We start from the raw sequence: 17346 nt of genomic DNA on the forward strand, positions 1-17346 counted from the left end.
GGCTCTCAGTTGACCTTCAGGCTCAAAGGTCAGGGGTAAAACAGAGGTAGACTGAGCGTTATCAGGTATACAACCAGCTTCTGGATATACAATTTTAACACAGTCTCTGACTGAATTAAAACAAGTGGCCACCACTCTATCTACTCAGCACAGAGAAAAGTGTACCCTCTCTAGAGGAAGGTAATATCTGCTAGGAGTGCAATATTTTTAAAATATATATCTGAAATTCAATTTAAAAACTCCTAGACATTTCAAAAGGCATGATTTAAAAAATCAAAAGACAAAATATACCCACAAGTGACCTAGATAGTGAAGTTTAGCAAATAAGGGTTTTTAAAACTATGCTTAATATGTTCAAGAAAAAAGTTAAAAATATGAAAGAAAAATACACCTATGGAGAACTTCATCAGAGAACTGGAATTCATAAAAGAGAATCAAATAGTTATTTTTAGGACTAAAAAAGTACATTTAAAATTAAGAACTCATAAGATGTGTTTAAAAGCAGACTAGAAAAGCAAAATGATGAAACTAGTAAATTACAGAGCATGTTAACAGAAATTTCCAAACTGAAGTACAGAAATGTGAAAGAATGGGAAAATACAGAAAAGAGCCTGAGAGATTGTGGAATGCAATAAATGGCTGAAAATTTGGGTAATTCAAGTTCCAGAAGGAAAGGAGAGAGAATAGGGAAAAAAGCAATAGTGAAGAGGTAACAGGATTTTCCAAAATTAATGAAAATATCAACCTAAGATTCACAGAGCTCTATGAGTCCTAAGCACAATAAACACAAAGACAACCACCAGTGCACATCACAAACTTCTGAAAATCAAATAAAAAAAGAAATTCATAAAAACAGCTGGGGAGGGAGGGAACACATTACCTTCAAAGGAGCAACAATAAACTGATTGTTGATTTCTCAGAAGGAACAATGGAAGCCATAACACAATGGAACAAAACTTTAAAATACCAAAATAAAATTTCTCCAGATTAGAATTCTATACCCAGGGAAAATAAATCTTCACAAATGAAAGGAGACCAAACTCATAAAAATTTATACACTAAATATAGACCAAAAATTTTATATAAATTTTTCGTTAATAAAGCTTTAAAAATGAAAGAAGAAATATATTTTCTTACCAACAAAAACTGAGAAGATTCACTACTAGGAATCATGAACTAAAAGTAAAAGGAATTCTTCAGGCAGAAGAAAAATAATCACACAGGAAAACATGAGATTTTAGGAAGAAATAAAGAGCAACAAAAAGTGCTGTAAATATGCACGTAAATATAAATGATATTGACATATACATTAATAATTTGTGGGGTTTAAAAATGTGTGTAAAATTAAATACATGACAATAGTAACATAAAATAGGGGAGGGCATTAATGGAACTTAAAGTGTTCTAAGGTTAGCATTCTTGGAGGAGTAAAAAAAAGTAATACTTTTCATGACGGTAAGTTAACAATGCATGTTGTAATTTCCAAGGTAACCACTAAAAGAATTAAATAATGCATTACAAGTGAATAAAGAGAAAATGGGATAATTTTCCTTTCTGCCCATAAATTACCCCCAAAAATGATTTAAACACTTTCAATAGCAAATTATTCAAGACTCTCAATTTATAAAACACTTCAGTTCCTGTTAGTGTTAGTATAGACAAATGCCTATGACCATGTGATCCATTTGATTTAGTCATTTTTTTATAAAAGAGCAAATTCACAGATTTAGACAAAAAGCAAACATAAATATTAGTAAATATTTTATTTGAGCATTTAAAAATTTACTTTTTAGCCACTTGTGTTCACTGTTGCTTAACTCTAACAAGCTTTCATTGGAACTTATTTGAGGGTCGGTCGAAAGTTGGAACTAGAATGTTCAAAACATTCCAAAATTTTTAAAGAGTTATGCATCCCATCCATCACCATATGTACCTCCTAAAGCACAGCTCTTCTGTGGTCCTGCTCCTCAGTACTTCTTCCAATGCTACATTGTTGATTAATCCATATTTTCCTTGCTCTTTTTCACTTGATCCCTCACATATATATGTCCATGAAGGACTTAACTGCAATGGAAAGTTCAGGGTAGTTTTGTAGAAATTTTTTAGTTTATAGTCCATCAGCCTCCTAATGTTCCCAAAGAGTCATGCCCTCGGGCAGAGCTTACAGAAGTCAGTTGGCTAGAAAAGGCTGCCCTTCTGTCATTCTGCAAAATTCCATAGTCAGAGCATGAGTCAGGATTGAGTTCATTCCAGATAAATTAGAGAAGTTGTGACTTGCTTGGTGCCAGCAGCAAACTTAGTCCAGTTTGGTATTAAATAAAACAAGTCAGTGACATGAATTTTGAAATTGAGGGTGTAAGTGAAGGAGTGGCAAGGGAAGGGGACTCTTGGAGAGAGTCAAGGTTGTCCTGGTTTGAACTTCAGTGCCACACTGTTGATGCAAAACCTCTGACCAGTAGGCCCAGGTCCATCAGGAAACACATGGCCGAGATGAGCTTCACACTGGAAAGGAGAGAAGCCTCTGTAATTTCTCCACTGAGAAAAAGCTCTTTATGTAAAAGTAGACAAATGAACCCCACGGGGCCACCCAGTGTTGGACATCTGTGTGGGGAAAAAGTCCATTGAATTTGAGTAAGAAATGAAAGCATGTAGAGCACAGAAGTGGTAAATAGCTCTCTGCTTCATCAGTGAGAACGTGAGCAAGTTACTGAACTTAGGCCTTGATTTACTCATCCATAAAATAGAAATAATAACTACCTATTTAATAGAACTATTGACAATTAATTGATATAATGCATACAGAGTATTAACATAGTTCCCGGGTAAGTACTCAATAATGTTGTAGCCAGTGTATTATTTTTTTTTATTGAAGATAACACTATGCACTGTTTATCTGCTTGTCTCTGGTATTTTACAAAACCAGAACATTTGAGCACACAAGGATATCAAAATGAACATGGTATCTGGATTTAAGCATTCTCTCCTACCAAGCTCACAGAGGGAATAGTGTGCTGATGTCACCTGCCGCGTCACTCTGTAAATGACACACTGCCAAGGAGGGACGAAAGTGGAGAGATGTCAACCATACTAGGTCTTTGCTGCCTGTCCCTGTTGAAAAGAATGTATAGGGCCAACTCTTTCTTTCAGACCCTCACTCTGCTCCCAGCCCTGGAAGGCTAGAACCAGGAGAGGCTACTCAGGGAGCGGCTCAGGAAGGCTCTTTCTCTTATCTGAAGTGCCCAGAATGATGAGAGAGGGATCGGAAGCTGCATGAGTAGAAAGCCCACGTTCTTCAGTGACAACTAGATATGCCAAGGACAAGAGAGCTCTTTGTGGCACTTTGGGCAGCATCAAGGAACACCAAACAGACAAAAACAAAGAAACTCACCTGCTTGCAGACAACCTCTGTGCGAACTGCTCCTAATGAGGTGTCCACACGTCTCAAGATTCCTGTGCCACTTTCATCAGAGCCAGACGTACCGTGGGCCTCAGAAAACGAAGGCCATCCAGTGCCAGAGCAGTACTTTTTCTCAGAACTAAGGAAAACATTCCCAACACTACTGTTATTAACACACAAATAGCATTTTATACCCAAACTCTTTTTTCTACCAAGCAGATCTGATTCCCTCCCTCCTCTGCTAGGTCCCAAGGCCAGTGACATGAGAATCAATTCCACAGGAATTTTGCCCACTGCACCTTCACTATTAAAACATTGTCCCATCGCAATGAAAGGCTTTCTTGTTCCTTTGATGCTAAAGGCTTCCCTCTCAATGTCCAACAAGGACCTAAAAACACTAGGAGCTTTGTGGACTGTGTTGCATATTAAGAAACACAGGTCAAACCCACGTGTTGTAAATGTAGAAAAGGGGGAAATCAAAGTGAAATAACAGTGGCCGAAGGAGGGCATATGAGCCTGGCATATCAGAGAAGCATGAGGTCTGATGAAACAGCCACTTTCAGCAACGGAAACTTCGGATTATCTAAACACAGAGGCCTGACTACCTCAGGGACCCAAGGGCTGCCCCTGCCACTTCTCAGCTGTATGAAATTTGGCAAGCTGCTTCACCTCTCAGCCTCAGTTTTCTTATCTCTAAAATGGGGGTAATACCTACCTTATGGAGATGTTTTGAGAATTTAAAGAGCTACTCTGTAGAGCACATGATAAGTGCTTATGAATGAACATTCACTATGATTTTATTATTATTAATAAATAAGCCTGGTCACTCTGGGTCAATCACTGCAGTGAAGCCTGGCCCTGCCGGGGAAGTCCCACAGGCACCAGTGGGGCTGAAGGCTGGGGAGGGACAGGGGAGCTGGCAAGAGGAGGAGGGGGGCAACAAACAGTCTGCCCAGCAAAGACCCGCTCTCTAAGTGCTCTAAAAGATAAGCTCTTTTAAATGGCACTAGGAAAATAGATTAAAAATTTTTTAATGACAATGAGATGGCTCTAAGAAAAAATGAGAAGAAGTGAATTATATACTTAAAAAAAAAAAAGCTGAGCAAAGTGAAAAACAACAATTGGCAAATAATCAAATCCCTAGACTACGAACAGGGAAAGAAGCTCAGTTTAGAGCACAAACTCCAGCAGAAACATCTAATGTAATACAGTGATTCTTCAACATTCTGGTCTTGGGATCCTTTCATACTAAAAAATTATGGAAGATTGCTGAGAGCTTTTGTTTACACGAATTATGTATATCAATATTTAACAAATTATAAATTAAAACTGAGAATTTAAAAAAATATATATACATTATTTATAAAAAAGAATAAATTCATTACATAATATAAATGGTGTTTTTATGACAGTTATATTTTCCAAAATGAAACAAATATTTAGTGAGAAGAGTTGCACTGCTTTACAATTTTGCAAATCTCTTTAATGTCTGGCTTAACTAAGGACAACTGAATTTCCATATGCACTTCTGCATCCAACCTGCTGCAGTGTTGTTCTGATTGAAGTGTAGGAAGAAGGTGTGGCCCTGCCAGTATGTGGTTAGAAAAGAGAAGACCTCAGAGGTCCCCTAAAGGGGTCCCAGGAACTCTCGGGGTCCTCAGACCAGGCTTTGAGAACCATAGTTATGACTTTCAGGACTAAGGGCTTTGACTTCTGAAAGATTTGGGTGTGAATGCAGGCTCTGCCTGTTACATCTATGTGACCTTGGCAAGTTATTTAATCTTTTAAAGCCTTAAGGCCTGGGGGGTGGAGGGTGCGGTGGAGGGGGTTAATGAGGAAAAAGGGACATCTGTAATATTTTCAACAATAGGTAAATTAAAAATAAATAAATAAATAAAGCCTTAGCATCCTAACCAACAGATTAGTAATGGCATCATTACCTCACAGGGTTGTTGAAAAGATTAACTGAGATACTTTCCGTATAGCAGTGTCAGACACATGGTACATAAGTCAGTAGCTAGTATTTTTTAATATCATCATTATTATTAATAACAGATATCCATGACATTTCAACATCTGTGGGTCCAATTAGAAGTGTCTGCACATTCAGGCTGGGTTCTTTGCAACCCTTTTGCAAGGGTTTAAAACATTAATCCATGCCACTCTCGCCCAGGGAAAAACATCTTAAGTAACTTTTAAATATATCCTTTCAACTCTCAACATTATATATAAACTAGTGATCATTAAAGGAATTTCAATGGAGAATTATGAATACAATAAATCTTTTTAATGAATGAATCTAAGACTAATAAAAAGTCATTTAAAACATTTTATGGGAAACAATAAACCTTTATTGAGACAATTAACAGAATCTGGAGATTCTGACAAGTAATATTAGAGGGCCATCATGCATAATTTAAGACTGGGAACCTAAATATTAAGGCCAATTAGAAATTCCAATATACATATTGAAATGATTAGCAGATTATAAGGCCCACCCTTGAAAAACTAAAACCATTCTGGATAATTTCTCCTCATATACTCTTTCATTTATTATTCATTTCTGGAAATTCTACAGCCTCCAAACCAACAGCACAGGTGATAACTGACAACCGTAGTATCTTAGAAAATTTTCTGTTCATTTGAAGGAATCAAGAGTACAAAAACAGGTTTTAAACAATGTTAGTTAACGGTAACACGTAGAACATCGGATATTACATAAAAAGGGAACTAATAACAGGCTCTCTGTTTTCTTTTAAGATTTTGACAATGAAATATGTGACCCCACAGATTTTCATAAACACTTCCAGAATGGGCATCTGAAGGGAAGGAGAAGGAAGGTGAAGAGAGGAAGTAGGAAGGGCAAAGTCACAAAGTGACAGTCTGGAGTCCCCAGGGGATTGATAACATCCTGAGAGAGTTCTCTGGAAACTCTGAAAACCCTGATTTAAAAGACTCTGATTTGGAGAGTCGGCAGCTCTCCCAGAACATGCCCCATATTGGTTCTGTGCAAAGGCAAGTCTGCGGGCAACAACGAACCCATCTGCCAAGAGGCAGTGGTCCCACATCCACATGACTATTTAACTATTTAGTTTTAGTTGACTGACCTTTCACCCCCTTTTAACTCTATACAAGTATTTGAAGGAATGTTTATTTTTCTCTAACTCTGATCCCTATTATTGAGGCTGGTAACTGCGGACAGAAAGAGGGGGAAAAATGAGAGGAAAAACAAGAATAATTCCTAGGACTAGCCTCTTGAATGGGAAGCATGCTCAGGAATATAGTCTTCATTTCTAGATTCTCATTAATTAAAATATATTCTCAAGAATTCCTCATTATCAAAGATACATTCATGTATGCAGCCCTAAGAAGGATCTATCTCTATCACTGCTAGTATTGTGTGCTTAGCATGTGTCAGGCATTGCTCTGGTGCTCTTACATGTATTAACTCATAACTCAGTTAATCCTCCCAACAACCCTACAAATTTGGTACTACTGACATGCTCACTTTACAGGTGAGCAAGTTGAGGCACAGAGAGATTAAGAAACTTGCCCAAGGTCACAGGGCAATGGAGTCAGGATGCATATCTAGGCAGCCTTAACCACTCTGCTATACTATAAACAAATGTATCTTTAAAAAGAGTATATTCTGGAACCTAAATGATTCTTATGAATATATTCTTATTTCTCTTAGTCTTGGCTGCAGCAGCAACAGGAAAATGGAACAAACTCAAAAGTCCTTAAAAAAAAATAAAAACTTTTCAATTAAAATTAAGTGACTGAAAAGAAACAAATAACATTGGTGAACTGGAAGTTCAGTAAACTGGCCACTTGATAAACAGCCTTTTGGAGAATTAGCTGGCTTTCCTGTTAGAGTTGGCTGCTTCACTACTTTAGTGACCTGGGGCTGGTAGTTCAACTTCCTTAATTTAGACTACCACTGTACTAATACAGTAGCCTGGCCACATGCGGCCTTATAAGTTAAATTATTTAAAATAAAACATTCAGCTTTTCATTGGCATTAGCCACATTTCACATGCTGAATAGCCACATGAGATTAGTGGCTACCATATTAGACAGAGCAGATATAGAACACTTGCATCATCGCAGAAAATTCTACTGCACAGAGCTTTCTGCTCTGGTCTCTCGGGTCTGTCCTGCTCCCACATTCTGTGATTCCATGCCTGACCTACGTGCTGGGGTGGCAGACATTGTGTAGGAAGGTCTCAACTTTACTACTGCATAAACTAGAACACCAATGAAGTGGGGGGGGGGGAGAATAAAATGTAGGGGAATGCTCTTACAAGGATGGCTTCTAATCTTTTGTCTTCATAGCCTAAAGACAGAAAGAGAACATCTGTCTTGCTGCCTTATGGTCAAGGCAGTCCTTGATACTTTTACAACATGGTTCCTTGGCTTGAAGCGGGTTGGCCATCTCAAGGTCCTACTTCTTCTCTTTAATAGGACCAAAGATCATGGAATAATTAATGTCTGGGAATACACATCCCATATTTTACTGTGTCAAAATTAACCTTTGTCTCCTAGTTGTCCCAGGCCATCCTGGGCTGACTGCCATCTTAGATATCTCCTCACTGACCATTGACAAAATGAATGAATCTGGGCAAAGGCCTGCCTTCCGTGAGCATGAAGGAAAATCAATCCTAATCATTCCTCACCCATGAAGGCAGGTCTGGCTTTCCAAATTCAGCCCTCATTAGCAGGAAAGCCCAGTCTGCTCAAAGCCCAAAGGACATAATGAAGCACTGACTAATGGAAGATTCACAGAACTGTCCTGATTTATATTTTATTCTAAACCAATTTAGGGTTGATTCAAAAGAAAAAAAAAAACACCTTTGAAGTTCTGAAAAACAAGACTTCAAAGATGTTTTCCTTTATTCTCCATTGAGTCTACTTTTTTAGACTGTTTCCTGCATGTCTAAACAAAAAAGTCTTTGTTGAGAGATTTCAGATTCTGATTGACTCAAAAGAGGCTTTGAAATCAAGGGACAATTAAATTTACTTTTAGCTACATAGAAGAGGGCATGGTACTCACTACTGTCAAGCATTGTGGGGAATCTGTCCTCATAAAATTCTACATTTCCTAAATCGAATTATAAACCCATTTTCCCTGGGAGAGATACAGTTTTAATCACATGGCCAAGCAAATACTATTATGGTTTAGATTTCTTTAAATACTTTCCCAGGAAAAAATTCTAATAGCTTTCTCTTAAGATGCCCACCATGTTTTATAATTTTGCAATTTGTTGGGGATATAGAAAGAAAGAAAGAAAGAATATAGGCTAAGAAGCCTTGTTAACTGCTCTAAATGCTAGAAATAATTAGGACAAGCAAGTACCTTATACAAATAGCTCTCCTTATAGCAAGCATTCCAGATGCGAAGGACAATTAAAAACAACATATGGTTTTATCCAAGGCCTCAAATGAGGCAGAGTTGAAGGACCTTAGACGTCTGTTCTCCTTCAGAATTGCTTGATCTTTTCTCTCACCTGAAGAGTGGGCTGTCACAGCATACACAGTGATACATTCCGGATTCCTTGTTATTCAGGTAGATCCCACTGAAAGGCTGAAAGTCAATTAGATACATCATGTTCAGGTTTCTCATAACACCAGCAGGAGATAATACAGTAGATTTAAATCCAAGATGAAGTCCCCAAATAAAGGACTTTTTGTACTAATTTGACAAAGAGCAAATATCACCAGAGAGAAAATTACCACACACCCAGTGAAGCAGACTGCAGGCTTATTTACAACCCAGCCTTTATTGTGCCAAATATTTAAATTATGACATTAATAATGCCCTGTATTAACATAGCACCTTTCACTGGGGAACATCAAAGTCCATGAAAAAGGGAGAGAACAGTCCTCTGGATTGTGTAAGATTTCAGTCTCCGTTTGGAAAGAGTCAATACAACAGGAATCTAGTCCTCTGTCAAAAACCCTTTGAAATCTTCAATTACAGACAGAGTATAAACACATAAGAAGTATAGCTCAGTGAGATGAGGGTTGTGCCTTTATGATGTTTCATATAGTGTTTAGGACACTGCAACTTAATAAATGTTAAACAATGAGCTTGATTCTCCCAGTGCCTAAGTGACGACTTAGATGAAATTACTATGCTAATTGTGGCTTCAGAGTTCGCAGGTTTTCAAAGGTCTCCCGGGAGGAACACAAGGAGAGTTGAGGCAATGAGTGAGCTCAATCAATGTTTTTTAAAATGTTATTTTACAAACTAACCTCATTGGTTAAAAAAAACATTTTTGTCCAATTCTTTTTGTTATCTCCTTTGTCAAATAAAATTAAAGGGGAAAAAAACCCTTTCACTAGCCAACTATGAACCACTGTCCCATTTTATGGGATGGAAGGGAAACGGAAGTACAGAATGGCTCACTGAGTCACAGAGCTGACTCAAGAAATACGCTGGACTCTTCTGGCCTCTCTAGATTTCTCATCTCAACAAGTTCACAGGTCATTCAAATTTCCTGTGGTGGTATTAACAGCACATTTCTAGTGAACTAAATAATGGACAATTTCAAATTAACTTACTGAGCCTACCATCTGGGCACACTTGGATATTTTCTCTCTTTAAAGACCCTAAACTTAGTTGAAGAAATCTGAAGGGTAGTGAGCCAGTGGTTTTATGGCCCGTCCCTCTGAATGCTTGCTCCCAACATGGGTGCAAATGAGCATCTGTCATGAGGAAGAAGTTTCACATCCCTCCCACCTGGGCTGATGAGACACACATGCCCAAGGGCTTCCAGTCCTAACGCTGACCTAGAAAAGCCTATTCATAGGATCCAGACAGAATGATAACATTAAAAATATAATTTTGTCATTGCATCACTGCAGGGGGCAGCTAGACAGAGGAAGTGACAGGGAACTGGTATTATAGCTTTAAAAAACTGAAATAAAAAGGAAGCTCTAGCTGACATATTTGATGAAATGGCATCTCTGAGCTGCCTCCTTGCCTGATTTCCCAATGTCCCCACTCCCTTCCCCAATTTTATATCAATCCTTGCTCTTATTTAGGGCTAAACTCAGCTTCCATCTCAATTGTTTATACTAGTGTTTACATGAAAACCTAGTATGTGCCCAGTGGAAACTTAAACTGGGTGTGCACATGACATCCACATGAAGAACGGGGTGGAGCAGGGGCAAGAAGACACTGGAGGCAAAGAGCAGTCAAACAGCCACTAACACAGGCCTGGACTTAGCTGTTGCAGGAGCAGTGGGAATAAAAAGAGGATAAATCCAATAATCACTCAGAAGAGAGAACTGCAGTGACTGCATGGGGAGGGGGACAGGCTCAGGGACAGCATGGCACTCAAGATACCCCTTGGGTTTTCAAGGTCTGTGCTATGGACTGAATGTTTGTTGAAGCCTAATCCCCAATGTGATATTTGGAAGTGGGATCTTTAAAGGTGACTAGGTCATAAAGGTGGAGCCCTCATGAATGGGACTAGTGCCCTTATAAGAAGAGACATGAAAGAGAAAGTTGCTCCCTTTCTCCATCATTTGAGGACACAGTAAGAAGGCGGCAATCTGTACACACCAGGAAGAAAGCTCTCTCCAGTCATTGAATTGCCGGCTCCTTAATCTTGGACTTTTTAGCCTCCAGAACAGTGAGAAATAAATGTTTGTTGTCTAAGCCCTCCAGTCTATAGTATTCTGCTACAGCAGCTCAAACTGACTAAGACAGTCTGTCTGGACCAATAGGGGATCTCCCTTCTTTGACCTTGTCAATACAACATACCTGTTGGAAACAGATGACATCCTGAAAAGGGATGATTTGCAGATAATTTAGTACAGAATTATTTACAAAGTTGGGGATGGACAAGGCCAATGAAAACCAACAAGGGAGAGTGAAGCACCCCTGGGCCAGTGACCATAAGAACACACTACACCAACTAGGCCTGTGGGACAAAGGAAGGGGCAGTTACCAAAACCTGTGACACTGCAGCTACAGATGAGGGCTGCCTGCGGCGGCTGCAACCTACACTAGAGGAACACAGCTCCAGGGAGGACCGTGGATCCTAACTTCTCTATCCTGCCATCTGATCTCTCTGGCATCTCCCACTGGTCAAATTCAATTACTAGTAGCTAGAGGGCAAGGGAGATGGTTACTCTTCCCTGAGCTGAGAGCAGGGTAAAGCAAGTGGAGAGCAGATCTGGAGGGCAGACAGAGGATGGTCTGCATAAAGCCTACCTTCTATTGATACCTGACTTTTAGTTATTGCTCATCCACGCTGTAAACTCCACCATACCTAGCAGAGTGCTGACACATTACTGCTGCCTAATAAAAGCACGTGCAACTCGATTTTAATTTTGAGTCACACATAGAAACCTTAGATGTTTTACTTCTTTTTCCTTAGCCTCATGAAGCTAACAAAGGCTTATATTCTAAAAAGTTAAATGTGGAAATGGATCAAGTAAAAGGGATTTATAACATTAGTTAAAATAATGGATGAGGCTCATTTTGTAAAATGGCCAAATGCACAGAGTATAATGCACCATCTGTCTGAGAATCCCACAGATTTACTCTCCTAAACATCTGGCAGCTCATCTCCAGGCTCTGTATATACACCGAACTCTGCCTGAGAACAGGGCTGCCTTAGAATATTCTGGGAATACACACAACTGTACAGAGCACGTATGGCTCCCTTGTGCCACCACAATAATGGCGAATATTGTCTCTTTCCCAGTGAAGGTTTTATTAAAATCCTGCCCACAAGAAGTTTCCAAAAATACCAGTCTTTCATAAAAATCTTTTGGGATCTGCTGTCACGTCTTATGACTTCAGCATAGGAGAAGTTGAGGGTGAGACCATGATTATAAGGCCACATGCACATGGACAGCTACTTGAACTTTGCAGGGATCGCTAAAGTAAATATATAAACACTCTACAACTTTGCAAAACCACTGTGCTGTGGTCCACTCCCTGGGGACTGCTTCAGAAGTGAAAGCATCTAATAACAAGTTTAGTCCAGTAGCCACATTTGGGTCTAAGATAGCCCACTTGTTAAGAAATGCAGGGCTGTAAAAATGGTATTATAATGAGGAAACACTGAGGATTGTTCTCTCAGGAAATGAAATAAGGTGAGATTGTTGAATGTAGTGTAAATAATATTTCCACTTCTTAGCCTTTAGTCATTGAACATTCAGAAAATTTATTTTTTGAGTGCCAGACATCATGTTATGTTCTATGGATATACCAATGATGGATAATGCTATGAAGGAAAAGGACCAGTAAAGGCAAAGCCAGCTTGGGGCTGAGAAAAGGCTTCCCTGGGGAAGTGAGGTTCGGGTGGAGAGCTGAAACATAGGTCTGAATGAAGTTGGGGCGGTGGTGATGAGAAAGGAGAAAGGGCCCTAGGGGAGAAGGAGCCCAGGGAGTGTGAGAGGTGAAAGGACAGTGTGGCCAAAGTGCAGAGACCGAGAGGTAAAACGGCAGGATTCGAGGATGGGGAGGGGAGGAAGGGGCCAGAGCCATTAGGGCCATGCTAGCTGTTTAAACACTTCTCTTTACCTTGGAAGCAGTGGGGAGCCACTGGAGGATTCTGAACAGGGGAGTGATGTGATCAGATTTGTGTTTTGAGAAGATGTGTTCGGCGGCCGTGTGGAGAATGGCTGCATGAGGGGCAAGAATGGCTGTGAGTAGAACAGTGGGAGGCTCCTGCAGTCTGAGCAGCGAGGGATGGCGGGCACCTGGACCGCCCGGCAGCAAGAGCAGTGGGGACAAGCAGAGTGACGGGAGGCAACGCAGGAGGCAGCATGGCTGGGGAGGCGACGGAGGGCAGACGGTGACATGTCCGGGGAAGAGCTCTGGTTTCTACACCTAGATGGGTGCCGATGGCCTGAGAAGAACAATGGAGGGGACCAGATCTGTAGAGCAGATGACCATGAGCTAGGTTTGTAACTAGAGCTGTTCCAACCCCGATCTGCACGCATGTAATCAGGAAACCGTCAGTCCGCTCAGCTTACCGGCTCAGTTCCTTTTTCTCTGGTCACATAGAATTGCTCCGGAGTCAGCTTCTTTCGCCACTCACTCTTGGCCAGAGATGGCTCATGCTTTGTAAGAGACCCTGTATTGTTAAATAAGATTTTTTTAAATTAAAACAAAAAGTGCAATGACCTTTTCTTCCTCAGCCTTCCTCCTGAAGTGCACTATCACCCCGTAAAAAAAGGCGGTCACTGCCCCTCTCCCACTCCTTCCTTCTTCACAGGGACCAGAAAGCTCTGGTACAAAATGATTTAATTGAGTCATTACTTTAATAAGAAATGAGTAATAAGTAGAGAGCCAGTTTTCTACTCCCCCTGGGGCAGAGAAGCTAAAGAGGCAGCTGAAATATGAAATAATGAAGAATAAATTCTCCTCAGGTAGAAAGGGTAGAAATTGATCCTTCTTCCATTACTGCGTTCAAAGGAGTAGCTCCTGTCAGGATACAGCTGGGAGTAGTGGAGTGATTGAGAGAAAAGATGGCTGAGCTAGTGGGTTATTAAACTCCTTCCCCTTGCGGGTTTATAAAGGTATCTCTAATTTTGTTTGTCAAGGGAGGTCTTTATTAAAAAATCTTGTGTAGAAAAAAAGACTCCTATAGCATACATTCCTGAAAGGGAAACTGAGACCCACCATAATCTATTCTAACGTTTCATGGTTTTTGTTCACATTTTGCTTTCTTCTACTCTCTCTGTCTTCTATTATCAGGTAGAGCTGTTTTTGTTACTATTTTAAGAGCAAGTAGGATGAGAACTACTTTTGATGGACATGAACTATTTGTTTAAGCATAACGGAAATGGAAGGCATTCTATTTTAGACAATTTAAAAGACTGGTAGATACATGGGTATAACTACATTTTATAAGTCCTTCAACCAAGGGCAAGATGCTAAGAGATGACCAGTGCCAACAATTCTGTTGTTTTGGCCACCCAGCCTATGGTATTTTGTCATGGCAGCCTGAGCAGAGTAATACACTATGCTTTAGTAAATGACTAAAGTTTGAATGAAAATTGCATTGAGTAAATTCTGTGCAGTTTTACCAAACAGCAATTTAGGTGCATGTACATACAACACACAGTAAGGTCTCACTTGGGAATGAGTTAAGTCTTTTGACCACCAATGGCTAGAGAGCAGGACTCAGCATTGGTCTCCTCATCCTTTTGTGTGTGTGTGTGTGTGTGTGTGTGTGTGTGTGTGTGTGTGTGTGTGTGCAGGTGTATTCTGTCCTCAATCCACATCACCTGCACCTCATGCGGATCCTTTGGGGATCACATGTCTTTCAGATTCCCTCTGCATTCTCCTGCTATCTTCACTACCAAAAAGTTTGGGCTTGCTGCTATTGCATTAGATGGCTACACAGCTCTACATTGAACAATGCTTTGATAAACTCAGATTCCTTTGGGTACTTTCTTTGTGCTGTGTACTTCGCACAGGCTGTATTTCTTGTTGCTCATATGTACCATGAGGTGGTCCTTGATTTTCACATCTTTAAAAAAACACAATCATGCTCATATGGCACCCACTGGCTACCTCCCTCTACTTTTGCTAACCTTTCTGGCCACAGTTGCTGTACTGCCAATTGTCACACATGAGCCAGCCTCATTTCAGTAACTACTTGTTAAAACTAAAAGAACCTATTAGGAACTGGGGTAAAAGAATCCCAGCCCACTCTAATCTGTAGAACTAACTTTCTCTCCCACCACAGTAACTAGACTGTTTTAAACTTCCGCTCAGATGGTCTCCGAGCAGAGTAACTCTAGAAAGAATGTTTTTCTGAAACAACAGATTATTTTCTCCAAATACTTCTAACTTTCCTCTTCAATTTGCTCTTTGTCAATCTGAATGACAAAATCACAGGCGCCTTGCCTCTTATTTATCAGAAGCCTTAGTGCTGGAGAACAGTCCTCTGTCACTTTCAACATCTCATTTCTCTTTCTCTCCAACCTTCCCCAAGTCCACAATGTGGGTTAAATGTGGACTACACTTTTGTCTTTTCCACTTATTTGTGTAAGTATAACTAACATTTACTGCATGCTTACCAAGTGCCAATCATTGTGATAAAGCATTTTAAATTATATTTTTCCCATTTATTCTGTACAACCCTACTATTGTCATTATCCATATTTCATAAAAGAACAGGCTGAAGCACACCAAGTTCAAGATGTATACTGAAGCCCTTTATAACCTGTTAATCCTTTTTAATGGATGCCTAATAGTTGTTGAATTGAACTTTCATGGTTTATGTAAGCATTCGTTAACTGATGGACATTGGGTTATAGCCAGTTTCTTAAAAGCAGTGTTCTTAAAAACATCCTTGCACAGATAGCTTTGTTCTTTTGAATAATTTCCTTAGAATAAATGCCCAGGATGGGGTGTCTGATAAGTTACATAGCTCTAGTTATGTATTGGTGTCTGGCCAAATTTTAATGCTGCTGAAGAACTTCAGGTCCAAAGGCAATTCATTAGGCTGTTTCTGACAGCACCAAGTACATTCATAAAGGACAGGTTTCTGCTGAAACCACTAGCCTATAAAGGGGAGTGAGGAGAGCTCTAGCCTGCAACTGTGGCGTTTCCATCACTGGTGGCTCTCAGCAAACCAGTGCTTGGCACACAGTAGGCAAGCAACAAATATCAGCAGATTGGCTAATTATAGACACCAAAGGGTCCTGAAGGCCACCACCGGAAGTCATGTTGGATCGGCTACTGCTCCACAATGTTGGAGCTTTTATTTAACGCTACGTATTGAAAACTTGCAGGAAAAAAGAGTTCCCAGTGACTGGGTACATTGTCAGCGGCGTTAGGTATCTCTAAATGTCGTCAATGCTAGCAGAACAGAACTGGATCCAGAGATGGCCGGGAAGCCAATCCTCAGGGCCACTAAATTACCCTGACACAGATCTGAAATACAGGGGACTCCGTGCTAAAGGGTGGAATGTAAAGGTGCCGGGATATGACAGGGACGCCACAGGCATTTTACAGAAAACACACACACTCCCCTGCTCAGTCTCGGCCACCGACGAACCATGATTATCTGGGTAAAGGGGCCGGGTTATTAGCCCGTTTCCCCAGGTCCTGAAACATACACAGAAACAGAGCAGGGCAGGAGGCCAACCCACAGGAACTCGAGTCTGAACCGCCCGCTTCCAGCCGCAAGGGCGACCGCGTGGAGGCGAAGGCCCGTCACCGAGCGCCGCGTCGCCGCCAGCCCCGCGGTTCCGCTCCCGCAGCCCCAGCACAGGCGGCAGGGGCCCCTGAGCCCGAAATGTCACGCAAAAGAAAAAACAAATGTGGGCACGTTCCGGGCGAGGATCTATACCTTTCCCCAATTCTCTGCGACTCCTCTGCCGCCCTCCAAGTTTAGAGCCCAGTGTCCCGGCCGGGTCCAGAACCAGCACGCAGGCGCCCACGGCGCGGCAATGAGACGGAAAAACCGAAAGACGGGAGGCGGGGGGCCTGCGAGGCCCGCGTCCTACCTGCGTCCCCGTGTCGGGCCCTGGCGCCGAGGACATCGCTAACCGGTCGGCCGCGCGCAGCCCGCGGAGGCGCAGCTCGGAAGGGCAGGCTCGGGAGTCTGCGGAGGAGGAGCGCCATGATGCCGACGTGCGCAGGCCCCGCCCCCGCGCCAACTTGCCCCGCCCCGCCCCGCCCACCTTGCCCCGCCCCTCCTCCCCGCCCCGTCCTCTCCTCCCCCGCCCCTTTCCCTCCTCCCCCCCCCCGCGCTCCTCCCCCTCCCGCGTCCCTTCTCCTATCCCCCTCCTGCTCCTGCCCCTGCCCACCTTCCCTTAACTCTCCCTGGCCCTCCACCCCTTTGCCCTCTCTAGTACCCCTCCCCCTCTCCCCACGTTCCTTCTGGCCCCTGCCCGGTCGTGCTCCTCCCGGGGCCCTGCCCCACGCCACCCAGGCCCACTCCACTCTTCTGGAACCCAAACACTGG

The 17346-nt window shown here is 41.7% G+C and overlaps 1 protein-coding gene across 1 annotated transcript; it reads right to left on the minus strand.

The window, feature by feature from the left end:
- Positions 1-1744: 1744 nt before the first annotated feature.
- Positions 1745-17030, minus strand: MSRB2 (methionine sulfoxide reductase B2). Its single transcript, XM_081141110.1, has 5 exons — positions 16886-17030; positions 13397-13497; positions 8905-8981; positions 3389-3536; positions 1745-2502 (listed from the first exon to the last, which is right to left on the minus strand). Exons 1-5 carry the CDS (start codon positions 17001-17003, stop codon positions 2398-2400), a joined length of 549 nt encoding a protein of 182 aa, XP_080997236.1. The 5' UTR covers positions 17004-17030; the 3' UTR covers positions 1745-2397.
- Positions 17031-17346: the final 316 nt, after the last annotated feature.

This window comes from Miniopterus schreibersii (genome assembly GCF_964146895.1).
Source record: "Miniopterus schreibersii genome assembly, chromosome: 1".
Lineage (NCBI taxonomy): Eukaryota > Metazoa > Chordata > Mammalia > Chiroptera > Miniopteridae > Miniopterus > Miniopterus schreibersii.

Excerpts from the sequence above, each read along its gene's own strand:
- MSRB2 (XM_081141110.1), bottom strand. The coding sequence starts at position 17,003 with ATGGCGCTCCTCCTCCGCAGACTCCCGAGCCTGCCCTTCCGAGCTGCG. Across the intron at positions 3,537-8,904 it reads TGTGACAGCCCACTCTTCAG|TTCTGAGAAAAAGTACTGCT; the intron begins GTGAGAGAAAAG and ends TGTTTTCCTTAG. Across the intron at positions 2,503-3,388 it reads CAGAGGTTGTCTGCAAGCAG|TGTGAAGCTCATCTCGGCCA; the intron begins GTGAGTTTCTTT and ends TCTCCTTTCCAG.